Source organism: Trichoderma camerunense (assembly GCF_050948025.1).
Source record: "Trichoderma camerunense strain CBS 138272 chromosome Unknown V8C40scaffold_4, whole genome shotgun sequence".
Lineage (NCBI taxonomy): Eukaryota > Fungi > Ascomycota > Sordariomycetes > Hypocreales > Hypocreaceae > Trichoderma > Trichoderma camerunense.
The window spans coordinates 283,510-310,926 of NW_028145366.1; the positions used below are offsets into that span (position 1 = coordinate 283,510).

The 27,417-nt window shown below is 49.9% G+C and overlaps 2 protein-coding genes across 2 annotated transcripts in view; one reads left to right on the plus strand and one right to left on the minus strand.

Moving 5' to 3' along the window:
• The window catches only part of V8C40DRAFT_236921 (uncharacterized protein), a 1,094-nt gene extending 404 nt beyond the window's left edge, over positions 1–690 (minus strand). The window contains exons 1-2 of the mRNA XM_083214146.1: positions 291–690; positions 4–233 (exon numbers count right to left, since the gene is read on the minus strand). Coding sequence (XP_083076017.1) covers positions 4–233; positions 291–363 — 303 coding nt within the window. The 5' untranslated portion in view covers positions 364–690. The remainder of the gene's footprint in view (positions 1–3; positions 234–290) is intronic.
• A 2,417-nt stretch (positions 691–3,107) lies between these two features.
• On the plus strand, positions 3,108–27,166 carry V8C40DRAFT_285144 (non-ribosomal peptide synthetase). The gene is made up of 4 exons (XM_083222304.1): positions 3,108–9,034; positions 9,120–18,169; positions 18,269–26,726; positions 26,782–27,166. Exons 1-4 carry the CDS (start codon positions 3,272–3,274, stop codon positions 26,953–26,955), a joined length of 23,445 nt encoding a protein of 7,814 aa, XP_083076018.1. The 5' UTR covers positions 3,108–3,271; the 3' UTR covers positions 26,956–27,166.
• The last annotated feature ends 251 nt before the right edge of the window (positions 27,167–27,417 follow it).

Here is a 27,417-nt window from a genome sequence, read left to right on the forward strand (position 1 = left end):
GACCTGGTCATCAGCATCCTTCTTGGACCAGCTGTTGCGGACCTGATCATCAGCATCCTTCTTGGACCAGCTGTTGCGGACCTGATCATCAGCATCACGCTTAGACCAGCTGTTGCGGACCTGGTCATCAGCATCCTTCTTGGACCAGCTGTTGCGGACCTGATCATCGGCGTCACGCTTAGACCAGCTGTTGCGGACCTGATCATCAGCATCGGCCACAGCAACGGCCACAGCTAGAGTAATATCAGCAATATGAACTAACTGAGGTTACACAATAGGTAAATACTAACGGGCAGGAGTTGGAAGAGCAGCTCCAAATTGGGCCAGGGCCGCAATGAGAGCGACAGACTTGATGTAATGCATTGTAGATTCGATTTGAAGTTGAACTGAAGTAGATGGATGTAGAGGATTCAGGAATGAATAACGGTAGATGTTATGGCAGGTGAAAAAAGTAAGAGTAGTAGGTCCCGAGCGACCCTATAAGTATCTCTTTGGTAACGACTAGCTCCAACCTGTGCTAGCCATGACACAACGTGACTACATACGAATTCAATCTGCCTCCTTACGACATTGACCAGGATCTAGACACATGATCCTCAACTGCCCGTAGCAAAGCTGACTGGCAGCCACCCGCTCAAAGGGATGATAGCGGATGGTCGGACATGGGTGAGAAGGGACTTGTTGTCTCCTTGATGCTCCTAAGCCTAGGCTCAGATATGTTCATTGCGTGTAACGAAAATCAGTCACTTCAAAGTACGGGGTAATCCCTACTCTGGCATTGGAAATCCTAGTTTCTCGGCCTACGAGCAGGAAGTAGTCAAGGATCTACTGGTGGCTTCAACGTATTACCGTATAACCTCGCAACATTCGCCTGTGGACCGTCCCAAATGATAGCAATTGCTAACGAAAGGAAAGCTAGCCTCGTTCTTCTCTGAGCGAAAACAAGGTTTAATACTGGGGAGACCCACAGGCGAATGTTGCGAGGTTATACGGTACCACCAATTCAACACAGATAAGTACACCCCTACAAGTGCGTACCTATTTTGTTAGCTAGTTACAGGCCCCACTGGCCTGGCTTCCATCATGATGCAAGCGTGTGAGACTATGGCATATACACTCGGTAGTTACGGAATACTATCTCTTGGATTGGCCGGATTACGCCCAAGTTGACGCTTTACTGTGTTAGGTTGCGATGGGTGAAATGTAGAAATTTACGAAAGAATAACCAGGGCTTACCTATCTTAGTAGCATACACCTGCTTGGACAGGTAAGCGACGGCCTGTGATTTCACAATTCGCTTCTCATATCCGGAATACTCGTAAAAAAGGATTAAGAATGCTAGCTTGACTATATATGTACTTAAGAGATCCATTCCCCTATAAGCAAGTGTAAGGAGCAATACTAACACTCTTAGCAGCCTATGGTAAGTGTTGTGCTTAAGGATTTATTAAACAATGGCATTTATAAGTGATAAGCTAAAATGATTCTACTTTATTTTATTTTCTACTTGAAAATTTGAAAGTAGTTTAAGTGCAAGTCATTGTGGAAAAAGAATTCCTAATATATTAAATATTTATGGTTTAGATATAAAGATATCACACCGAATGAAAACTCTGTTAGCTACATTTGTAACGTTAGGTCTCAAAGAGAGGTTAAATCGGATATATGCAAGTGACTACTGCATGCACCCCCTTTTACTGGTCACACGGGTCTAAAACAGCCGGTATTCCTTTGTACAACTACAAGCAAGTACCTGTACATACGTACAGTAAGACGCTATCACAACGCAGGGCGTTTATCTAAGCCTCACAACATATTTACTGACCAGGGTTAATGTCGGTGACTACTGTAAACGTACAGGATACAAAACAAAATCCATGAATCGTATATCAACGAGATGTCATCCACAGGCGAACCTGGAAGTTGGTGCAAGGATTAGGTTTGTTTTAAGATTGGCCTATCGCTCGGCAAGATGCGGTATGTTGGCGACCTTGATGGGTCAACGAAGCCAAGCCACGAGCGGAAAACGGAAGCCGAAGCTATGTCACAGATAGCTAGCTTTGAAACGGAGTAAATTGACAACGCGGAAGTAAGGAGGACTCTCGGCGGGATTAGGCGGAACAATCTGCGGTCAGTCGGACGGTGAGACGGACGGTGAGACGGGATTTTCCAGGTCTTGCCTCTAGCCTCGGGATTTCCAGGCCTTGCCTCTAGCCCCGGGATATCTTTCTGCTCCAGATTCTGTACCAGTAGTTTTGAAGATCTGAGCTACTCGTAAGCGGTAAACCTAAAATAGTAGGTGCTGGATTGGAGCCACCTTATTCTACCTTGATAACCTCATCCGTCAAAGTCGTTAGCTCGCGGGTTTCAAGGGACTTTCGTCTGCAGGGGTGATGATCCCGTACCTATCTCGGTACACTAGTGCTTGACCGGGTAGATTCCAAAGCCAACCCCGCGATTTATTATGGCCTAGGATCTTTTGCGTAAGCTGTGGAGTAGTACGGACTCCGAAATAGAAATGGTGATGTGGGGTAAAATAAGCACGTCGCGATGAGTAAACACACTACGGTGCAAGGCATTGAGTAAGGTATAGGGTAGGATATGAAATGGTCACGAGTGTGTTGACAATTGTGATAATAACGCTGGGTGACGATATGTAATAAAAGTAGACAAGCCTTTGACACATTTCTTTTCTTGTTGCGGTATTATTGATTGAATAGAGAGAATGAGGAAAATATGGAAATAGAAAGTAAAATAGAAAACCATTGATATCGTACAGAGATGGGTACTAGGCGTTGCTAATCACATGTAGGGAGCACAGAGTACCTAGGAAGTTAAGCGCAGTCAGAAATTGGCTGGCGTATTAGAGACTGGACTTAGGGATGAGGATCGAGTCTATAGCCCACGCCACCCGTAAGTTAAATCTCACTTGGCACAGATATCAGTACCCCCACCCCTATAGTATGCCATAGCTCCAAAATTAGCGGGTAATGTTAGAGTATTCCGCGTAGCCATAGTCCTGAGGTTGCCAAGTACAATCAATCCCTCAGCCTTGTTACTTTCTAGGACAATTAGAGGTCCTTTAACGTCGCCCTTTGTTTAATTTCCTCAAAACTTCTTTGATCGAATGACGTAGTGCGTACGAGCCATACAACACGCTCTACGCGACTCAGACGTCTAGACAACATCTAGACAACATCTCATTGCCGTTGTCTTTCTCCAACAAAGCTACAAACTACACACAAACTACTACGCCCATCCATATCACATCATGCCAACCGACGTACTCTCGGAGGCGAGCCACGCAAATGGCCAGCTGCCACCATTCTCTTTACTAGGCACATCCAAAGCCGAAATTCTCCAAGAAGTTGAGGCACAATACGGATTCAGAGGCGAATTGATCGAAGATATATATCCGTGTACACCAATACAGCAGGGACTCTTGTCCTTGACCACAAAGCATGCTGGCGATTATGTTATGCACGCCACCCTCGAGTTGGCATCTGGTGTGTCTCTTGATGCATTTTGCAATGCCTGGGACGAGGTCGTGAGCAGAATGCCAATTCTGCGCACGCGAATTGTGCATCATTCTACATTAGGCTTGTTGCAAGTCGTCATGAAAGAACGAATACGGTGGTCGAGGACAGGGCAGTTCAAGACGACTAGCCCCGAAGACGAAACTATCGGGCAGGTGTTTGGACAAGACCTTTCTCGCTACACAATCATTGAACTTGACAATGGAAAGACGCTGTTTAATTGGAAAATCCACCACGCTCTGTATGATGGTTGGTCTTTGGCTCAAATCACAAGTATGGTCAACCATGCTTGCCGTGGCGGCCAGCTCTCGGAACCGCGAGGTTTCAGCTCGTTTGTCCAGTATGCATTGGCGCAGAACTGCGACAATTCTCAGCTGTATTGGAAGTCAATGCTCCAAGGAAACGATTTTATACAATTCCCAACAGCTCCACCACCTACCTCCGAACCCAGAAAGGCCATGAAAACGGAGCACCGATTCCGCAGGCCACAGACGCGGCCTCCAGGCATCACAAACTCGACACTCATTTTAGCGGCTTGGGCACTGGTTGCAGGTGGCCATACGGGTTCGAACGACGTAGTCTTTGGCACGACTGTCTCTGGACGAGATGCACAACTAGACGGCATAAAAGACATCGCCGGACCTACCATCGCCACAATCCCTGTGCGTGTCCGCTTCGGCAAGACACAACCCATATACACATTATTGGAAGAAATACAGCGTGGAGCAGCTGAGAGGAAACCATATGAGCAAATGGGCATACAGGCTATTGCTGCGATAAACGAAGATACCCAGCGGGCATGCACGTTTCAGACTGCCATTGTGGTTCAGCCAGTGGAAAACGATTTGTGTACAGACGAGTTAGTTGGAAGCTGGAAAACCTCGTCGAAGGAGCAGGTAGTGGGAACATATGCGCTGATGCTTCAGTGCTACCTCTTGGACAAAGATATCAGACTGGAGGCTATCTTCAATCCCGAATCTATCGATACACCCTTGGTGAGCAGGCTACTGGAGCGAATGGACTTAGTGATGTGTCAATTGGCTGAGTCTACAACAACGTCGTGCAAGACTGTAGCAGAAATTGAGACAATGACGGCTGCAGAACAACGACAAATTTATAGCTGGAACAGCCAGGTTCCCCCAGCGGAGGAGCAGTGTATTCACAAAATGGTTCAAGAGCAGGCCCTTCAGAGTCCCGATTCGTCAGCCGTATGTTCGTGGGACGGCGCTCTCACATATCGTCAGCTGGATGAATTTTCATCTAGCTTGGCTCATCATCTCACAACAAATTTCATGGTTCAACCTGGTGTATTTGTCCCCATGTGTTTTGAGAAATCAATGTGGACCGTGGTAGCTATGCTGGGTATCCTCAAGGCCGGAGGTGCATTTGTTCCCCTCGATCCTACGCAGGCCATTCGTAGGCGAGACGGCCTTCTTAACCAAATCAATGCGCGAGTGGTGCTGGCGTCGGAAAAATACGCAGAGATGACCTTTGGCCAAGGCCGTACTGTTGTTGCAGTTGGCGACCACAGTACTTTGTCATGGGGAAATGCAGCAGCAGCAGCCTCTATCCGCGTTCCACCAAAGGCAACATCAGCTGCATACTTGATTTTTACATCTGGTAGCACAGGCGAACCCAAGGGCGTAGTAATAGAGCATCGATCCGTGAGCACAAGTTGTCGCTATAATGGAGCTGCAATGGGATTTACAGCCACAACTCGTGCCTATCAATTTGCGGCGTATACATTTGATGTATCAATCCAAGAGACACTAACTACGCTTATTTACGGTGGTTGTGTTTGTATTCCGTCTGATGAGGACCGTCTGCGTGATATTGGTCAAAGTATGAACTCGATGGACGTTACTTTGGTGCTTTTGACGCCATCAACGGCGCGACTCATCCGACCATCAGCCGTCCCGACTCTACGCACCATCGTCCTGGGAGGAGAGAAGCTGGATGATGCTGATATCAGGCAATGGACACCTGATAAACAGGTCTATGTCACCTACGGACCATCCGAATGTGCCATTTCCTGCACAACAGGCCAACTGGATAATGTCAATTTGGCAGAAAAGAGAGGCTATATCGGTGCTCCCCTGGGCTGCGTCACTTGGATTGTCGACTCAGAAGACCACAACAAACTCGCTCCAATGGGCGCTATAGGCGAACTTTTGATTGAAGGCCCAATTGTTGGTAGGGGGTACCTGAACGATGACCGTAAAACAGCGGCCGTGTTTCTCGACCACACTCGCTGGTTGAAGCAGGCAGGTCGCTCGGGTCGCTTGTACAAAACAGGGGATCTGGTCCGCTATAGCGAAGACGGCAGCTTAATCTTCGTTGGCCGAAAGGATACGCAGGTTAAAATTCGAGGACAGCGCGTGGAATTAGGAGAGGTTGAACACCATCTGCGAGAATGTCTGCAGGATGCACGCGAGATCATCGTGGAATTGATCAAGCCGGAAGGAAAAGACTCGAAGCCAATGTTGGCCGCTTTTCTATGCTTGGATGCTGATCAAAACAAAGACAGTGGCAGTATACGGGTGGTTGAGATGGAGTATCAGCTCGCCGACCGCTTGCCAGCGTACATGATTCCAAGTGTCTGCTTCGCTCTGGCGGAGATGCCCAAGACGACATCCGGAAAGACTGATCGGAAGCAACTAATAGAGATGGGCCAGTCCTTCTCAGCCCAACAACTGGCGGATATGAATAGTAATAGCACCGAGAAACGCCAGCCAACCACGGAGCTTGAATCCAAGCTGCAGGATCTCTGGGCACGCGTCCTTAACATCAGCCCAGCTTCTGTGGGACTGGACGATAGCTTCTTCCGCTTGGGAGGTGATTCCATAACTGCAATGCAAGTCTCCTCTGCCGCGCGAGCTCTTCAGCTCAACATATCGACTTCTGATGTACTTCGAAAGAAGACCATTGGACGTCTCTTGTCCGATAAATCGACACTCACCATGACTCAATCGCTATCTGTAACAACAGAAGAGCAACCGGGTCGCTCATTCTCGCTGAGTCCCATTCAGAAGCTGTATTTACACCTACAGCCCAATCCAGCAGTTTGCTTTGACCAATGCTTCCTTCTTCGACTCGCTCGACGCATAACACCGGCCAACATTGAGAAGGCATGTAGCGCCGTCATTGAACATCATCCAATGCTCCGTGCTCGTTTCCGCCCAGGGCAAGGAGGCCATTTAGAGCAATCGATCAGTATTGATAACACTGCTACTTACGAATTTTCCCATTTCAAGAACCTGAGTCTAGGCGACATGGCCAAGGCCATTGCACGGAGGCGCGAGAAACTGGATATTGAGCAAGGTCCGCTCTTTGTAGCTGCTCTTTTCGACAATACTGATGGACAGAGTCTTTTCTTGGGCATCCATCATCTTGTCGTGGACCTGATGTCATGGAGAATCCTCCTCCAGGATTTGGAGCAGCTGCTCACCGCGGGGTCAATAGCTGCTCCGCCTGCCCTTACATTTCAGACATGGTGTAATCTGCAGACGGAATTCGCTGCGCAGCAATCTGCTTCTGACTATATTCTCCCGTTCAAACTGAGGCCACCAATGCCAGACTACTGGGGCGTTGATGCAGCTCGCAATCTTTGGGGAGGCACCACAAGCCGGGGTTTCCGACTTGAGAGAGATTTGACGGCCAAGCTCATGGGCTCATGCAACGACGCCTTCCAGACCCGACCGGTTGAACTCTTTCTATCAGCAATGATTCGCTCCTTTGGTATCGCCTTTACAGATCGCAACCTGCCACCTGTCTTCTGTGAGGGGCATGGCCGTGAGCCGTGGGATAGCAGCATTGACCTCTCGCGTACAGTAGGATGGTTTACAACTGTCTTCCCAGTTCAGCTGGCTGATGGTGCCGAAAAAGACTTGCGAGAGACAATCCGCCAGACCAAGGATTGCATTCGCAGCTTCAGCTCAAACGGATGGCTCTATTTCGCGTCGAGGTTTATTGAGGAGAAGTCAGCCGAGGAATTTATGTCGTTGTTTCCCGCCGAAATTGCTTTCAATTATGTTGGGGCCTACCAGCAGTTTGAGCGAAAAGATGCCTTGTTTGAGATACTCTCTCTTCCAGACGGCTCCAGTCCCGAGTCCGCTTCATTGACAAGAAGAATCTCACTGTTTGAAGTTTCGGTAACGGTTGACAAGGGTTATCTAGACGTCAGCTTTACATATCCAAAGGATGTCCAGCGTCAAGCCAGTATCACAACTTGGCTTAAACAGTACGAGGCTACATTGACACAAATGGCCGATTTTCTCCACGGCCGGGCTACGGAGTGGACCCTTGAGGACTTTCCGCTGGCCTTTGAGAGCTATACGGACCTCGATGGATTCCGGGATGATTTTCTACCTCAATTAGATTCTCTCCAAACTAGCGATGTTGAAGATGTATTCCCTTGCTCACCAATGCAAGAAGGCATGCTGATAAGCCAAGCCAAAAGCCCGGAGAACTATCGCGTAGCTTTGCTACTAGAAGTTGTGCCTACTCGACCTGAGGCCAAGATTGATCTGGATCGGCTACGAGATGCTTGGATACATGTTGTTGAGCGACACGGTCTTCTCCGCGCCCTGATTGTCGACAACCTTGCAGGAACTTCCCAATTCACACATATACTGCTAAAGAATCCCGAGCCCAATATTACATGTCTTCCAAATAGCGATGGCGCCTCCAGTGTGGAGGCCTTCCGACAACGATACGGTCTCAACAGTTACCAACGGGGGAGCCTCCAGCATCATGTTACTTTGTGTCAAGGGCCTAACGATACATCGGCGTACTTCTACCTTGAAATGAACCACGCCATCTCGGATGGTTACACCCAGAATATCCTGTTATCCGATTTACAAAAAGCCTACAGCGGCAGTTTCGATTCAGATGCACCGTTATACAAAAATTACATCTCTTATCTGGCTAAACAGCCGTACGAAGAAGGCCGCCGATACTGGTCCGAGTACCTGACGGGTGTAGAGCCCTGCTACTTCCCCTCGCTACGAGATGGCAGCCCAAACGAAGAAGTCAGGCACAGTGTCATCCACGTACCAAATCTGGATGCTAAGAAAATACTCGACTTTTGCGCAGAATGGGAGGTGACGGTGGCGACAGTCGTCCAGGCGGCGTGGGCACTCATCTTAAGTCGATACAGTGGCTCTACCATGACATGTTTCGGAAATCTTTCCTCGGGACGTGACTTGCCTATTAATGGCGTAGATGATATCGTCGGACCGTTGATCGGCATGTTAACGTGCCGTGTCGACCTCGCCACATCTCGAACCGTGCTTGAGCTACTGCGAGATGTTCAGGAAGACACCTGGAAGAGCTTGCCATTCCAGTCATTCCCACTGTCTGCTGTTCACTCTGAGTTGAATCTTGGAGCCATTGCTCTCTTCAATAGCGGAGTCTCTTTCCAAAACCATGGCAGGAAAGATGAAATTGATACTAGCGAAATCAATTTCGAGTATATAGATCAACTGGATCCAACAGAGGTAAATCTTCACCGCCACTAATGGTGCCAACTGTTACGCTTCTTTCTCACTGTCCAGACCAAACTGACTCGAATGATTCAAATAGTACGATATACACGTCAACGCTGTCACCAGTGATAAAGGACTCGCCGTCACAGTATCATATAGCCATCGAATCATGACTGCGACGCAGGCAGCGCGGGTTGCGGAAAGCCTGAGCGTCGCCATGTCTGCCCTTACCACACAACCACATGGGAACGTGCAGGATCTCGAAATCATAGGCCCCTCGGACATAGAACGCCTTTGGAGTTGGAATCGCGATGTGCCGGCAGGCATTGAACGTTGTGTGTATGAGCTGATCGACGATCGGACAACCCAGCATCCAGCAGCGCCGGCCATATGCGCCTGGGACGGCAGTGCGACTTATGCCGAGTTGGATCAATTATCGACAAACCTGGCTGGACATCTTCAATCTAAGGGAATTGGAAAGGAGATGTTTGTGCCCATGTGTTTTGAAAAGTCGATGTGGGCTGTGGTGGCCATACTGGGAGTACTTAAGTCCGGAGGCGCATTTGTCCCCTTGGATCCATCGCAGGCTCCGAATCGTCGAGAGGGTCTTCTAGCTCAGACTAACGCATCTTTTATCCTTACCTCTCCAAAGTACGCTGATCTTCCGTTTGGCGCAAATCGCGAAGTTATCTCTGTTGGCCCTGAAAGTACTTCACAATGGACGAAGATAAGTGCAACTTCTCTGACTCCGCCAACGCCAACCACCGCTGCCTATATGATATTTACTTCTGGAAGTACTGGAGAGCCAAAGGGAGTCTTAATTGAGCACCGGTCAGTAGGAACTAGCTGCTGGGCCCATGGAGGCAGGGTTGGCTTTAATGCCTCCTCACGTGTGTTACAGTTTGCCGCCTATACGTTTGACGCTTCCTTGATGGATGTTTTGACAACTCTTATATATGGAGGGTGCATCTGTATACCCTCAGAAGAAGACCGCTTGGTCAACATGGCCCAGTGCATTAATGCAATGCAAATCAACCTGGCCTTTTTAACGCCATCTATTGCACGTCACATCGAGCCATCGAGCGTACCGACTTTGCAGACACTGATCCTCGGAGGCGAGAGAGTCGCAAACAGCGATTATACTATGTGGAGTGATGAGGGTCGAACACTTCTGAATGGTTATGGTCCCACGGAATGCTCTATTGGATGTATGGTAAACACTATGGACTCGAATACTGTAGATCAGGGATGTATTGGCAAGGCCGTCGGTTCAGTCAGCTGGATTGTTGATGCTAGTGACCACAATAAGCTTGTGCCCATTGGCGTGGTTGGTGAGCTGCTTATCGAGGGACCAATCGTTGGTCGAGGATATCACTGTCGTCCTGAGAAGACAAACGAAGTCTTTATTCAAGATCCCCACTGGCTAACTCGAGGCGTGACTGAGACCTCCCCTGACCGCGGCGCAATACCTGGCCGCCACGCTCGCCTTTACAAGACTGGCGACTTGGCCCGGTACAATGAAGACGGTAGCGTGAGCTTTATCGGGCGCAAAGACAACCAGGTCAAGATCCGTGGCCAACGTGCTGAACTGGGAGAAATTGAGTACCAGGTGCAGCAGTGCCTGGATGCTCACCAGATTGCGGTCGAAGTCATTTTGCCAGCAAATGATGCATCAAGTGCCATGTTGGCAGCCTTTGTATGCTGGGGGGATGCCAAATTAGATGCTGTTGATACCGCTGGTGCCTGGGTCCAAGTGGATGATACAGTCGGTATCTGGATCATTACCGTGCCACCTGAAACGGAAGATCAGCTAGCTCGCCATCTACCCAGTTACATGGTTCCAACTGTCTATTTTAAGCTCGTGGCAATGCCTATGACAGTCTCTGGCAAGATAGACCGAAACCGACTGCGTCAGATTGGCGCTTCCTTTTCTGTTCAACGGCTGGCGGAATTGCGCGGAATTGCCTTGGGCACGAAGCGCCAACCGACGACCGACGTCGAAATTCGACTGCAGCAGCTTTGGTCTCAGGTGCTCAATGTTAGTGCTGAAGTCATTGGCCTGGACGACAACTTCTTTCTCCTTGGCGGACAATCTATTTCTGCGATGAAGTTGGTTACTTTAGCTCGCTTGATGGGCCTGCAGTTTTCCGTTGCCGATGTTTTTCAGCATCCAAAATTGCACAGTTTGGCCAGAGTCTTGTCAGAAGTAGCCAGCAATGACGGCATGGAGGAGGTGCCTGCGTTCTCACTCCTTGGCAGTAGCCCAAAGTTGCCGACCTGGCGTGCAGATATAGCTAAGAGTCTGAATCTTGAGACGGCCATGATTGAGGACATGTATCCCTGTACCGCCCTTCAAGAAGGCCTGATGGCGCTATCAGCTAAAAATCTGGGCGACTACGTTTTGCAGCAAGTCCTGGATTTGTCAGACGTTGATATGAATGCGTTCAAGGATGCGTGGGAACAAACGGTCCAGAGCAATCCAATTCTTCGGACGCGGATTGTACAACATAGCGAATTAGGGCTTCTTCAAGTGGTTGTAAAAGAGTCAATTCGATGGGGTCAAGAAAACAATATTGACAAATACCTCCAAGATGATCTATCGCTGCCCATGGGTTTAGGCCAGTCCTTGGTGCGGTATGCGTTCATCAATAACGGCTCCTCCAGCCAGGGGCAATTCGCCTTCACGATACACCACGCCCTCTACGATGGCTGGTCTCTGCCACGAGTACTGGCCTCAGTTAATCAGGCTTACAACGGCAAGACGCTCTCGCGGAACCCCGGCTTCAACATTTTTGTAAAATATCTCATGGAGAATAGGGAAGACGATATCGAAGCATACTGGCAAGCGATGTTTGCGTCGTGCGAGCCGCAAAGCTTCCCAACACTTCCCACTTCTATCCGAGAACCTAAAGCCGATTCCTCCGCCGATCACATGTGCGCGCTGCGTCTTCCCGCTCATAGCCATATTACTCTGTCGAGTCTGGTGCGAGCCGCGTGGGCGATAGTTCATCAGCAGCGCACAGGTTCCACGGACGTCGTATTCGGTGCGATTCTTTCTGGTCGTAATGCGCCAGTAGCTGATATTGAGAATATCATCGGACCAACAATCGCTACTGTTCCAGTTGTGGTCCATGTTGAGCCAACTCAATTGGTATCCACATTTTTGCGCGAAGTGCAAGATGCTTCCATTGAAATGATTCCATATCAGCATATTGGTTTACAACGCATTGCCAAGATAGATGCAGGCACCCAGCGGGGATGCAATTTCCAGACGTTGCTTGTTGTGCAGCCTCCAGACGAAGGGCTGGCTAATACTGACAGCCTTGGAGAGTGGCGATTGGCATCCGGCGCCGACAGCTTTTCTTCATATGCGCTTACCTTGACCTGTGGCTCAGATAACAATGGTGTGAAATTGAATGCCAATTTTGACTCGAAGGTGGTTGAACCCTGGCTGATGAAGAAGATGTTGGAAGAGTTGGACTTTGTCATGCAACAACTGGTACGAGAGACAGCTCCGCACCAAACATTAGGTGACATTGACACGCTCACGCCCTCTGGAAGAGAGGAAATATGGTCAAGAAATACCAGTGTGCCCGGCGTGGAGCGGTGCATCCACGACTTGATCGGTGAACAGGTGAAGAAGCGTCCACAAGAGCCAGCAATCACTGCATGGGATGGCGAAATTTCCTATAAAGAGCTCGACGAATTATCCACGCGCCTGGCCCATCACTTAATAAAGCAAGGTGTTACACACGAATCTTTTGTGCCCTTGTTTTTTGAAAAATCCATGTGGACAATCGTGGCCATGCTGGGAGTGTTTAAAGCTGGCGGCTCCTTTGTGCCATTTGATCCTGCGCACTCCTCTCGGCGCCGACAAAATCTCTTGCTTGACCAGACCAATGCTACCATCGTTCTCATGTCTGCTAAATACTCTGGTTCCATTCCGGTTGGCAGTGGCCGCAAGGTTGTTACTGTTAGCGGCGGCGATTCGGCGGCGTGGGAGCCTGTATCGCAAGCTGTTCCAATAATGATGCCAACGCCTTCATCTGCCGCATATATGTTGTTTACATCAGGAAGTACTGGAGAGCCAAAAGGTGTTGTTATTGAGCATCGCTCTTTAAGCTCTAGTTGCTGGTATCACGGTGCTAGGGTTGGATTTAACACATCTTCACGCGTCTTGCAATTTGCAGCCTATACATTTGATGCATGTATAATGGAGATCATAACCACTCTTATTTACGGAGGATGTATTTGCGTTCCATCAGACAAAGATCGTCTTGAAAGTCTTCCAGAAAGCATGAGTGCTATGGGTGTGAATCTGACATTTTTAACACCTTCAGTCGCGCGCCTCATAAAGCCTGCGTCCGTGCCAAGTCTCCAAACACTTATTTTGGGCGGAGAGCGAGTAACTGAAGACGACGTGAAGAGATGGGAACACCGACAACCGCCAGTACAACTATACAATGGCTATGGTCCTACCGAAACCACTGTCTTTGCTGTAATGGACGAGCTTAGCTCAGAGAGACCCGTTGTCATTGGCAAATCTGTAGGCTCGGTGAGCTGGATTGTCGACGCAAACGACCATAGCAAATTGCTGCCCATTGGCGCAGTTGGCGAGCTTGTGGTCGAGGGACCCATTGTTGGCCGAGGATACCTGAACGATGCTATTAAAACCGCCGCGGCTTACATCGAGGATCCCGCCTGGCTCCTATGCGGAGCCCCTACCGGCGGGATACCTGGTCGACACGGTCGAGTCTATAAAACTGGTGACTTAGTGCGATATACTGAGCAAGGCAGCCTGAGCTACTTGGGCCGCAAGGACAACCAGGTCAAAATCCGCGGGCAGCGGATAGAGTTGGGAGAGGTAGAACACGGTTTGGCAGAATGCATGCCGGACGCCCGTCACATTGCTGCAGAGATCGTGGTGCCAGAAAGAGATGGTTCAAGTCCAATGCTGGTGGCGTTTATATGCGTCGATAAGGCTGCCTCAGCCTTAGGGGGCATTGATATAGAGGCCATGGAGATATCGGCCGACATGGAAAGCCAGCTTAGATCTCGTTTGCCAGGCTACATGATGCCCAGTGCATACTTTGCCCTTTCGGTGATGCCAACCACAACGTCCGGCAAGATTGATCGAAAACGCCTACGTGAGATGGGTGCCAGCTTTTCGGCACAACAACTCTTAGAGGCAAGCAATCGTGGTGAGAAGCGTCAGCCCACTACCGACATTGAACATCAGCTGCAACGACTTTGGGCTAGAGTGCTCAATTTGACTGAAATCATTGGCCTTGACGACAGCTTCTTCCATCTGGGAGGTGACTCGATTGGAGCTATGAAGCTGGTTGCAGAGGCTAATGAGGACAATCTATTACTTTCAGTTGCGGATATTTTCCGCTGTCCAACACTAGCACAGATGGCCGAAGTAGCAATCCCGCAAGATATGAATGGCCATTCCTTGGACTATGCGCCGAACTTCTCACTGATTGAGGATGTTGTGGATGTTTCCCTCTGCTGCGACGATATTGCCGATACCTTGAAGGTGGACGTATCGCAGATTGAAGATGTCTATCCTTGCACTGCTCTTCAGGAGGGACTTGTTGCGTTGACAACCAAACAACCCGGTGCCTATGTGTGGCAAAAGGTCTTGAAAATTTCTTCAGAGGTCGACTTGCATATGTTTCGTGAGGCCTGGGAGCGAACCGTGCATATGACGCCGGTTCTTCGGACGCGAATCGTCCAGCATGAACAGATTGGCCTACTCCAAGTAGTGCTAAAGGGCGGAATTAAATGGAATCAGGCAGACGACTTAGACGACTATCTTCAGCAAGATCAATCGCAGCTGATGGGTCTTGACCAACCACTGGCTCGCTACGCATTAATATGTGATGCATCCACACAGCAGAGGTGGTTTGTATGGACCATCCATCACGCACTTTATGATGGCTGGTCGCTGCCGCAGGTCTTGAAAACAGCTGAGGATGCTTACCAAGGCATTCAACTCGTCCGGCGGCCGAGCTTCAGCCTCTTCGTCAAAGATGTCGTTGCCATGAAGCGCAGAGATGGAGCAAGAAAGTACTGGGAGGCTCTGTTCGCAGGGTGCAACCCGGAGGCATTCCCACCGTTGCCTTTGCAGACGTCTGTGCTGCATGAACCAAGGGCAGACTCAGCTGTCGACCTTGATTGCCCGGTTCCCAGCACGCCTGGCAACATCACGTTATCAACATTGATCCGAGCAGCCTGGGCCCTGGTCCTGCACCACCATACGAGCTCAGATGATGTGGTCTTTGGCGTCACTCTCACTGGGCGAAATGCGCCAGTAGCTGGCATCGAAAATATCGTCGGACCAACAATCGCGACAGTTCCCGTCGTGATTCGTACTGACCTGAAGCAGTCGGTGGCTGCATACTTGGACCAAACACAAAGTGTTGCCGTGGACATGATTCCATACGAACAGACTGGTCTCCAGCAGATTGCAAAATTCAACGTCGACACTATGGAATGCTGTAAATTCCAAAATCTGCTGGTGATTCAGCCTGTAGACGATAACCTCCCCACAAACAACAGCGTCTTTGGTGAATGGGGAGGATCGGCAGCAGCCGCAGAAAGCTTTTCATCATATGGATTAGTGCTGGAAGTAGAGCTCGGTGCGAACAAGATTAACGCGGCGGCCACATTTGACTCGAGGATGATCCAGCCATGGTTGGTGCGTAAGTTGCTTGAACGACTGGCAAGCCTGATGCATCAACTCGCCGAAGCAAGGCCCGAGCAGGCACTTGCAGAACTCAATATGGTAACGTCTCAGGATCTCAAGCAGGTATGGGACTGGAACAAATCTGTGCCGGAACCAGTGGAGCGATGCATCCATAACATGGTTGATGAGTATATTGAAAGCCAGCCCGATGCACCCGCCGTGAATTCTTGGGATGGAGATTTAACTTACGCCGAGCTTGGAGACCTGTCATCTCGACTGGCTCAGCATCTAATCACCCTTGGAATCGGTGCCAATGACGATACTATTGTGCCGCTGTGCTTCGAAAAATCACGCTGGGCAGTTGTGGCGATGCTAGCTGTGCTCAAGACGGGTGCTGCTTTTGTAATGCTTGAACCTTCTTTGCCGGAGGCTCGTCTTCGCTCCATCGTTGAGCAGACCGAGTCCAAACTGGTTATTTCATCTATTGAGCAAGCCGCAATACACTCCAATCTTACAGAGACAACCATTTCTATTGGGTGCGACTATCTTCATAGCCTCTCAGAGTCATCCGTTGCACCCACTGTCGAACAGAATCCTTCCTCCACCATGTATGTCATCTTCACTTCCGGCAGCACTGGAAAGGCAAAGGGCGTGCTTGTTACACATCGTGCATTTTGCTCTGCCACCGTCTACCAAGCTGGCCGCATAGGATTTGTCAAATCTATGCGGTCGTATGAGTTTGCATCGTATTCCTTCGACGCGTCAATCGAGGTCATCTTCTTTAGCCTGGCTACTGGTGGCTGTCTTGTTGTGCCGTCAGACTGGGATCGCAAAAATAACTTGACTGGCTCACTGGTGGCGTCCAAGGCAGAGTTGGTCGATATAACACCGTCGATCGTTAGGACGTTGGACCGTGACCTGTTGGTTGACTTGAAGGTCGTTATCATGGGTGGAGAGCCTGCCAAGAAGGAAGATGTGACAGGTTGGCACGACGGCATGTATTCCGTCGTTACATACGGCCCATCCGAATGTACTCCACAGTCTATGGTCAAGCGCGGCTTCACTATGGACGATGATGCGACTAATATCGGCTATGCTGCAGGATCAGTAACGTGGGTGGTTGATGCAACTGACAGCAATCGGCTTGTCCCCGTTGGAGCCATCGGAGAACTCTTGTTAGAGGGCCCAATTGTCGGCAAAGGCTACTTACATGACCCAGAAAAGACCGCCGCCGTCTTCATTCAAGATCCGTCTTGGCTGCTGGTGGGCGCCCCTGGCCACCTAGGTAGACAGGCCCGCATCTACAAGACGGGTGATCTGGTGCGATACAACGCGGATGGTAGCATGAACTACATTGGCCGCAAAGACAACCAAGTCAAGATTCGTGGGCAGCGTGTGGAGCTGGGAGAAGTCGAGAACCATATCCTGGCTTGCGTTAATGGTGTCCGTGAGGTTGCCGCCGAGGTCATCCTACCGGCTGGCGATGGCGCAAGCCCTACACTTGTTGCGTTCCTATTGATGCAGGAAGATTATATACCGAAAGACAATGCTGATGGCAATTTATATGAGGACGGGGATCTACGAGCCCGCGTGCTCGGGATTTCTGCTACGGCTGACGGGTACTTGACAGAGCGACTACCGAAATACATGGACCCAGCAATATACTTTACCCTCAAGGAAATGCCCGTGAACAGCTCAGGAAAGACAGATCGCCGACAGCTTCGCGCCATTGGTGCCAACTTCTCGACGCGAGAGCTCGCAGAGAAGCTGAGCGGATCCCGCCGCAACAAGCCCAAACCTTCTACGGCGAGAGAGCTTGTACTCCAGGGACTTTGGGCTCGTATCCTCAATATCGATGCATCTGACATTGGCGCAGACGATAGCTTCTTCCATTTGGGCGGTGACTCTATCTTGTCAATGAAATTGGTGGCCGCAGCCCGCCGCGCTGATATTGCTCTCTCCGTTGCTGATATCTTCCACAATCCCCAACTATCTGCCCTCGCGCGCGTATCATCTACATCTACATCTAGCATTGCGTCCAATGAACTGGAGAGGCTAGAGCCATTTGCCTTATTAGGTGGAAATGACAACACGGAGCACCGCAGCCGCATCGCTGCCGCTTGTAACCTTAGCCCAGAACTGATCGTTGATGCATACCCATGTACGCCACTACAAGAAGGTTTACTCTCTCTGACGGCCAAGTCTGCCGGTGCCTACACTACACGCTCTATTTTGACTCTTTCGGAAAATGTGGACATGGATCTTTTCCGCCATGCTTGGGAACAGGTCGCGCAAATGCTGCCAATCCTACGTACACGCATCATTCAAGATGCAGAGCTCGGTCTTGTTCAGGCAGTTGTTCATGAAGATATACAGTGGCGTAGCGGAAAGGACCTCGATAAATTCATCCAAGAAGATGCCGCCGAGCCAATGGGTCTTGGCCACTCGCTTTCCCGGTACGCCATTATCGTGGAAGAAGAAGCGTCATCCAAGCAAAGGCGTTGCTCATTCGTCTGGACAGTACACCATGTGCTATACGATGGCCAATTCTTTAGCCAGATTCCTCAACTCGCCTATCAAATCTACAAGGGCTTGCCGCAGCCAATCTTCAAAGACTTCAAGTACTTTTCAAGATATATTAAGAACATGAACATGAAGGCTGTGGATACATATTGGCGATCTGAATTTGACGGCTATGAGTTTACGCCATTCCCGGCGCCTCTATTAATATCAGAGCCCGTGGCAGCTAGCTCCATTGTCCGGCGCCAGATTCATCTCCCTCCCAGGGCAGAGCCCGATATTACCACAGCTAGTCTTGTTAGAGCCGCTTGGGCCTTGACCATGGGAGCCTGTTCCAACTCGGCGGACGTCGTCTTTGGAGTTACAGTTACTGGGCGTCAGTCGGACTTGGCTGGTGTTGAGAATATCGCGGGACCGACGTTTGCCACAGTGCCGGTGCGAGTCCAACTGCACCAGACGCAGACAGTGATGGCGTATCTTCGCCAGGTTCAAGATCAATCAATCAAAATGATACCCTATGAGCAGGCAGGGTTACAACGAATTAAGAATGTCTCTCAAGAGGCTCATCTGGCTTGTCAGTTTCAAACCCTGCTTGTTATTCAGCCGGCTCCGGAGGAGGATATGGATACCTTTGATAAAGGACTCGGCACTTGGATAGGGGACATGGACATTCAAAACTTTGCGTCATATGCACTCAACTTAATTTGTACCATGAGCCCTGACGGATTAATGATTGATGCTATTTTCGATCCGGCTGTTGTGAGCAAGTGGGTCGTGGAGGCCATGACGGAGCGTCTTGGCTGTGTGATACAGCAGCTAGCATCCGCTACCTCAGACAGAACTCTGTCTAACATCGATACTCTCTCGACTACTGATTATGAGTGGATATGGTCGAGGAATGCCACAGTGCCTGCGGCGGTAGAGAGATGTATACATACGCTGGTGGGAGATCAGGCAACTACGCGGCCCGAGCAGATGGCTATCTGCGCCTGGGACGGAAAGCTTACATATGCGCAGCTATACGAAAAGTCGATACGCCTGGCGCACGTCCTGGTAGGTCTTGGAGTTGGAAAACAGCAGCCATTGGTACCCATGCTTTTCGGAAAGTCAAGGTGGACAGTGGTCGCCATGATAGCGGTGATGATGGCTGGCGGTGCCATTGTTCCAATCGATCCTTCGCAACCAGCAGATCGAAGAGAGCGCCTTGTATCACAAACCGGTGCCAAGCTGATCATTACCTCGGCTCAGTTTGCCAAAATGATGACGAGACCTAGCCGAGTCGTCGTTGTCGTCGATGAGGAAAACGTTGCAAGTCTACCGGAGCCACTGCGAAGTGCCATTTTGGCACCTGTTGAGGCACAGATGACAGCGTACATCATGTTCACATCTGGCAGTGACGGACAACCGAAGGGTGTGGTCGTGAACCATCAAGCTAATACCACCAGTTGTCTGAGTAACGCACGATCGATGAAGATTAGCGATCATACTCGCATTTTGCAATACTCACCATATTTCCTTGATGTCAGCATGCTAGAAATTTTCGCAACTCTTGCGCATGGAGGCTGCGTTTGTGTGCCATCAGAAGACCAGAGACTCAACCAGCTGGAAGACTTCATCAATAGCCACAGCGTTAACTTCTGTATTCTAACTCCCACTGTGAGCCGGCTGCTTGAACCTAGCCGGGTTCCATCGCTATCGACTGTTATCCTTGCTGGCGAGACCTGCGAAGATCAAGTGTTTGGCCGATGGAAGCATCACGCTTCAGTCTGCAACGCATACAGACATACAGAAAGCACAATGTGCTCACTTCATAACTTCGACATGGCCATGTCGGACAGATTCTCTCTCGGCACGGCTGTAGGTGCGGTATTCTGGGTTACGGAGACGGGAGATGTAAATCGACTAGCACCGCCAGGAGCTGTTGGTGAGCTTGTCATTGAAGGCCCAGTACTGGCGCAGGGTTACCTGAACAATCCAGACAAGACGGCAGTTTCATTCGTTCAAGACCCAGCTTGGCTTTTACGCGGTGCTGTTGGGCACAAAGGCCGGCGCGGCCGTCTCTATAAGACGGGTGACTTGGTCCGATATAGCGAAGATGGAAGTCTCATATATCTTGGACGTCGCGATTCTCGAGTCACTATCCGTGGGCAGCGCGTGGACTTGGCTGAGGTCGAGTATCACGTCAAAGCTAGCGTTCCAGGAGTCCAAAGAGCTGTCGCTAAAGTCATGGTGCCGAGCGGCGACGAAGCCAGTTCTATGCTGGCGGCATTCCTCGTCATGGAAGAGTCGCCGGATAGACCTAAGGGGATCCATGTAATGACCATCTCTGCCGCATTAGACGACGAATTAGCGGAGCGGCTGCCAGCACACATGATCCCGTCGATTTACTTCACCATGAATGGACTATCGATGAATAGCTCTGGCAAGGTGGATCTCAGCTCTTCCGGAGATAGCCTATCGGCACAACAGCTCACAGAGATGCTGAGCTCATCTCGACCCAGCAAGAGAGTTCCAACTACAGTAACAGAGTTAGCATTACAGCAGATCTGGGCTCGCATTCTCAATATCGATATTGCTTCTATCGGTGCTGACGATGGCTTCTTCCGAAAGGGTGGAGACTCCATTGCAGCCATGAAACTAGTTTCTGAAGCTCGTCGCGTCGGCATAGCAATCTCTGTTGCAGACATCTTCCGCAACCCACGTCTATCAGCACTAGCAAGCCTATCCCCTCGTATAGAGGACGAGCTATCGGATGAGATCGAGGAGTTCAGCCTCCTTGGCGAAGACGTGGCACTCTCCCGTAACCGTATTGCGGCTGCTTGTCATCTTGAGCCAAGTGTAATTCAAGACGCATATCCCTGCACGTCACTGCAGGAGGGTCTTCTTTCATTGACCACTCAATCCTCTGGCGCCTACGTCGAGCGAATCATCGTGGCCCTACCAGAACATGTCGACCTGGAGATGTTCCGCTATGCCTGGGAGCAAGCTGTGCAAACCCTATCTATTCTTCGTACACGAATTATCCATGACGAGCAATTTGGCTTGGTTCAGGTGATAATCAAGGAAGATATGCAGTGGGCCAGCGGAGACTCTCTTAGTACGTTCCTCGAGCAGGATGCTGCAGAGTTGATGGGCCTTGGCCGCCCTCTCTCTCGTTATGCTATAATACAAGACAAGACGCAACAATTGCGACGTGCCTGGTTTGTTTGGACAGTACATCACGCACTTTATGATGGGCAATTTCTTGCCCGGGTCCCTCAGCTTATCAGCCAAATCTACAAAGGGTTACCTCAGCCAGCCTTTAAAGACTTTAAATATTTTGCCAGATACTTAAAGAGTATAAATACAGAGGCTCTCAATGATTATTGGCGATCTGAGTTTAAAGGCTATGATTCTACGCCGTTCCCCACGCCATCAGGTACTATAATGACAGCCAATAGCACGGCAGAGCGTCAACTTCAATTACCACCTATTTCAGATCCCACTATTACCGTGGCTAATATTATTCGTGCAGCCTGGGCGCTAGTAATAGCTGCCGACTCAGGGACAAATGATGTTGTTTTTGGCGCCACTGTTACTGGACGCAAGGCAGCGGTCGCTGGTATTGAAGATTTGGCAGGACCTACTATTGCAACAGTACCAGTTCGGATTCAGACCATTGCAGCCCAAGGAGTTACTGCTTTCCTCCGTCAGGTACAGGAACAGTCTATTCAAATGATCCCTTATGAGCAAGCTGGACTGCAAAGGATTCGAGAGATATCCGAAGAAGCTAGTCGAGCTTGCCAGTTTCAATCACTACTTGTTATTCAGCCTAGCCAGGAGGCGGATATCACGGAACTGGCCGGTGGAGACCTTGGCCAATGGACGAGTGATTCGGAAGTGACGAGCTTTTCTACCTATGCTCTAAATCTCACCTGTTCCTTAACTAATGATGGGGCCAAGTTTGAGGTCATCTTCGATTCGACAGCTATAAGTCAATGGAACGTTGAAGCTATGCTAGAGCGGCTAAACCATATCATAGAGCAGTTAGCATCGGTTCCTGAAGGCCAAAATATCACCATCGCTGATATTGACCTTCTTTCTACAACTGACCGAAAACAATTGTGGTTATGGAACAGCGCGGTGCCCACAGCGGTGGAGAAGTGTGTCCATAATCTCATAGAGGAGCAAGCCTTGGCCTGCCCACAGGCAGCGGCCATATGTGCCTGGGATGGCGATTTAACATACAGCGAGCTGGATACTCAGGCAACCCGGTTAGCGCAACATTTGATCGATATAGGTGTAGGTTCAGAGTCCATGGTAGCGTTATGCTTTGACAAGTCCAAGTGGGCGGTCGTTGCTATGATTGCCGTTCTCAAGGCTGGTGGAGCCTTTGTTCCTTTGGACATGACACAGGCCTCAAGTCGAAGAGAAGCTGTCTTTACTCAGATCGGCACGCAGATGGTATTGTCGTCAAATAGCTACACCGCCATGCTTGCAGCTCCTGGCCGAACCGTTATTTCTGTTGATGGCGAGAACATCCAGAACTTGCCAACAAGATTGAGAACTCAACGAGCCTCGCACCCGCAACCTTCCTCTGCAGCCTATGTTTTCTTTACATCTGGAAGCACGGGGCAACCCAAGGGCGTCATGGTCGATCACCGTGCCGTTAGTACTAGCTGCGTTAGCCATGGACGCGAAATTGGCTTCAACAGACAGACACGAGTGCTGCAGTTTACCTCGTACACGTTTGATGTAAGCATCATGGAGGTGCTAACTACCCTCATCTACGGGGGATGTATATGTGTGCCTTCCAATGAGGAGAGGTTCAACGATCTAGAGGGAAGCATCGAGAGGATGAAAGCCAATCTGGCGTCGCTTACGCCATCAGTGGCGCGACTTGTAGATCCAAGGCAGACCCCATCAGTCAAGACAATCGTGTTGGCTGGAGAAAACGCTAGCGACCAAGACTTCAACCGGTGGTCGCATATTTCGCGAATCAACGCGTATGGCCCAACAGAGAGTACTATCTTCTGTTCAATCAATAAGATCAGCGCCAGCAATGACCGCAGTGGTTCATGTATTGGAAAAGCCGTGGCTTCGGTGTGCTGGGTGGTGTTACCCAGCGATGCTAACCGTCTCGCCCCCGTCGGTGCCATTGGTGAGCTTTTAGTCGAAGGTCCAATTCTGGCTCGAGGCTACTTTAATGACCCAGAAAAGACGGCGGCAGCATTCATTGAGAGTCCTCCTTGGCTTCTCCAAGGCGGTCGCAGTGGGCGCTTGTATAAGACGGGAGACTTGGTGCGATATAATCCGGACGGTAGCTTGACTTATATGGGCCGTAAGGATAACCAAGTCAAAATTCGCGGGCAGCGGGTCGACCTAGGAGAGGTCGAGTATCATGTACAATCATGTGTTCCCGGTCTTCGTCAGGTCGTTGCGGAGATAGTCGTGCCTGGAGGAGACGGGGCAACCCCTATACTTGCGGCATTCGTCGTCCTAGACAAAGAGTTAACATCGAATGAGGCACAAGTCATCAACGTGAGTCGGGAAGCAGAAGACAAATTGTCTGAGCAACTACCCACTTACATGGTACCCAAAGTCTTCTTTGCCGTCAACAAGATTCCAATTAACGGCTCGGGCAAAACAGACCGGGGGCTATTATGTCGCATTGGGGCAGAATTCTCCACGCAACGGCTAGCCGAACTGCAGAGCAGCAGCCTTGCCAACAAGCGAGCTCCATCCTCAGAGACGGAGAAGGCATTGCAGCAGATCTGGGCACGCGTTCTCAACATTGACCCGGCTACCATCGGAGCAGATGAGAGCTTCTTCCGTCTCGGTGGCGATTCGATCACAGCCATGCAGGCTTCTGCCGCTGCTCGTTCCTCATTGATTGACATCTCAACCGCAGACATTCTCCGGAAAAAAACGATATCTCGGCTAGCAGCGACTGCTCTTGTGCCTAGGCACTCATCCAGTCTTGATACTACAGACAATCACGACGATGGCCAGCCATTCCAGCTGGGTCCCATCCAACAGTTTCACACTCAACTGGAGCCCAATCCCACCAGGTGTTTCGACCAGAACTTTCTCCTCAAATTACGCAAAGTGCTTCCATTCGCGTCTGTGGCACAAGCTGTCGAGACCATCGTGTCAAGACACCCCATGCTACGCGCCCGGTTTAGCCAGACAAGTGAGGGAGTATGGCAACAACGCATCACTAACGATGTCTCTGGCTCGTTCCATTTAAAGAAAGCTTCGAATGCAATAATTTCAGGGCCAGGAGAAGCGGAATGTATTCGCCAATGCCGTGAATTACTCGACATTGAGAGTGGCCCTCTTCTCGCGGCAGTTCTGTATGAAGATGACACGGAGAGCCAGAAGCTCTTTGTCACAGTCCACCACCTCGTCATCGACCTCGTGTCGTGGCGTGTGCTGCTCATGGAATTGGAGGAGTTTTTGAGCGTTGGTAAGCTGGAATCTCCTGCTACGACAAGCTTTCGCACGTGGTGCGACCTACAGGGGCAGTTTGCAGCGGAGCATCTCAAGGGTCAGCAATTTGAGGCCGTCAAAGTCCCACCGCCGCTTCTATCATATTGGGGTATACAAAGTGATGAGAATGTCACCGGTGCTACTACGGCCAAGTCGTTTGTTCTAGATGATGCTACCAGCTCGGCGCTTCTCGGCGACGACTGCAACCAAGTATTCAACACGCGACCCATGGAGCTGATAGCGGCCGCTCTTGCACACTCTTTCCGCAATGTATTCGAAGATCGTGAAGCGCCGGCAATATTCAGCGAAGGCCATGGCCGAGAGACGTGGGACGACAACATCGAAATCGACATCACTCGCACCATAGGCTGGTTTACAACAATATTCCCAGTACATGTGCCCACTGCTCAAGGTAGCTCTGTGGATGACACAATCCGCCAGACCAAGGACTTTGTCCGCAAGCTATCAAAGAATGGCTGGCTGTATTTCACATCGAGATTTGCAGACCAAAATAAGGCCAAGGCGAATATTTCTGGGTTTCCTGCCGAGATACTACTAAATTTTGCCGGTTCATATCAACAACTGGAGCGAGGTGCATCACTCTTCGAACCGCTCCCTTTGCCAGAGGGTTGTGACCCAACATCCTTGTCCGGAGTGCGGCGATATGCTCTATTCGACGTCTTAGCAGCAGTGGACAAGGGGCGCCTGGCTATATCGATTGTATATCCCAAGAATGCCCGCCACCAATCCAAGATCAGTACGTGGGTAGAGCATTATCAGTCTCTTCTCCAAAGCATGGCGGCACTGCTGCCACAACAAAGCCAACAATGGACGCTGGCTGACTACCCAATGGCCTTTTCATCGTATGACCACTTGACTGAATTCCAAACCAATGTGCTGCCAGAGCTGGGCATGACCATGGCTGAAATCGAAGACATATACCCGTGTACGCCAGTCCAGGAACGGATTCTGGCTGCCCAAGCCAAAAACCCAGAGACCTATCGGGTTGTACTAGAGCTCGAGGTACTCGCCACCGGTGGCAGTGACCGAATTGACCTATCCAGGATCGAGCGGACTTGGCGTGACATTGTGCAGCGCCACTCATTATTGCGTGCACATTTGCTCACCGGCATAGTAGGGAGCTCTAACACAATGCATGTTGTACTAAAGAACCCTGTTCCAAGCATCTCATATATTCCTTACACAAATGGGAATGGAGCCAATAGCAAACAGAAGAACTGTCAGCCTTCAGCTGGCTATGGCAAACGCGGCCTCCAACATAACCTGTCCATCTCTCAGCTCGACAATGCCCGCGCTTATCTTCGTATCGAGATTAACCACGCTATCATAGATGGACACTCTGTTGATGTCCTGATTCGTGACTTTATCCAGGTATACCATGGCAACGCTAACACACCCGCCCCTTTGCATTCGGAATTCATCAAATACATCCAACAACAGTCGGATCAAGCCGACCCTGAGTTTTGGCCAACATATTTGGATGGCGTTCCTTCATGCCTCATGCCCACTTCAGGTAGCAGTAAAAGGGACAATGGCACCTTTTCAGTTGATGTTGCGGGTATTGATGCAGAGAGAATACACAGCTTCTGTGCGAAATGGGAAGTGACAACAGCCACTGTTATCCAGGTTGCTTGGGCTCTTGTTTTGCAACGGTATACGGGATCGACGGTACCTTGCTTGGGCATGCTTACCTCAGGTCGGGATGTACCCGTTGAAGAAGTCAATAGCATGTTTGGACCACTGATATCCCTGGTCCCCTGCCGCATACACCTTGATAAACCACGAACCGTCCTGGCGATCCTGAAGGATGTACAAGAAGATTACGCCAACTGCTTACCACATCAAACGTATGCGCCGGCAAATTCTACCAAGATTCTTCCTCGTGCAGACGCGGCTGAGCTTTTTAACACTGCTATTTCTTTCCAAAGGATGGGGGCTGAATCCGCAGCGTCTGAAGATGAAGGATCAATTATCTACCGAGGTGGAGAAGATCCAGTAGAGGTATTTGAAGCAATTGCTTGCCTACGAGAATCGGAATGCTAACGTTCTTTTATAGTATGACGTCTACATCAGAGTTCTTGATGGGCCTAAGGCCCTTAGAATCGTCCTGGAGCTTTGGGAGGATCGTATTTCGAGGACCCAAGGCGAGGAGGTGGCAGCTTTTTTCGCTGTTGCATTATCTGCAATTATTTTTGCTCCTGAAGAGGATATTTTGAACCTTGTCTTGTGAGATGAGGCGGAACAAAAGGCACGTTTCGATACAATGAAACTCAGTTGGGGATTCGTCTTTACTGCTTGCAATTATTGTTGTTGTTTTCTTGTTTCCCGTATACTTTAGCATCTTTCTTTCACATCAAATGCTGTAGCCTGTAAAAACTGCTGTGTCTTAGATAGCATGCAATTAGGGGTAGGTAGTACGAGTTTATCTACTGAAGTAAGACAGTATTTTCATCCTGTAGTAACAATAAGAATTGGAATAGTTAGTTAATCGTTTTTAACTTGATACCTTAATTTAAAATGCCCTTTCGCTTACCCTAGTATTATGTATTGAGCTTTGCTGCTTGAGATACGGAGTATAGATGCCCGGGTTATATACGAATTTTAGTACAGCGGCTGGACTGTTGCGGCTAGCGCACTTTAACGCGCTTTTTGACAGATAATATGGCATTTACTCCTTCATTTTACCCCGCAA

Bases quoted from the DNA above. Each gene is read 5' to 3' on its own strand.
- V8C40DRAFT_285144 (XM_083222304.1), top strand. From the start codon at position 3,272: ATGCCAACCGACGTACTCTCGGAGGCGAGCCACGCAAATGGCCAGCTG. The intron at 9,035-9,119 runs GTAAATCTTCAC...TGATTCAAATAG, and splicing joins ATCAACTGGATCCAACAGAG to TACGATATACACGTCAACGC. The intron at 26,727-26,781 runs GTATTTGAAGCA...GTTCTTTTATAG, and splicing joins GTGGAGAAGATCCAGTAGAG to TATGACGTCTACATCAGAGT.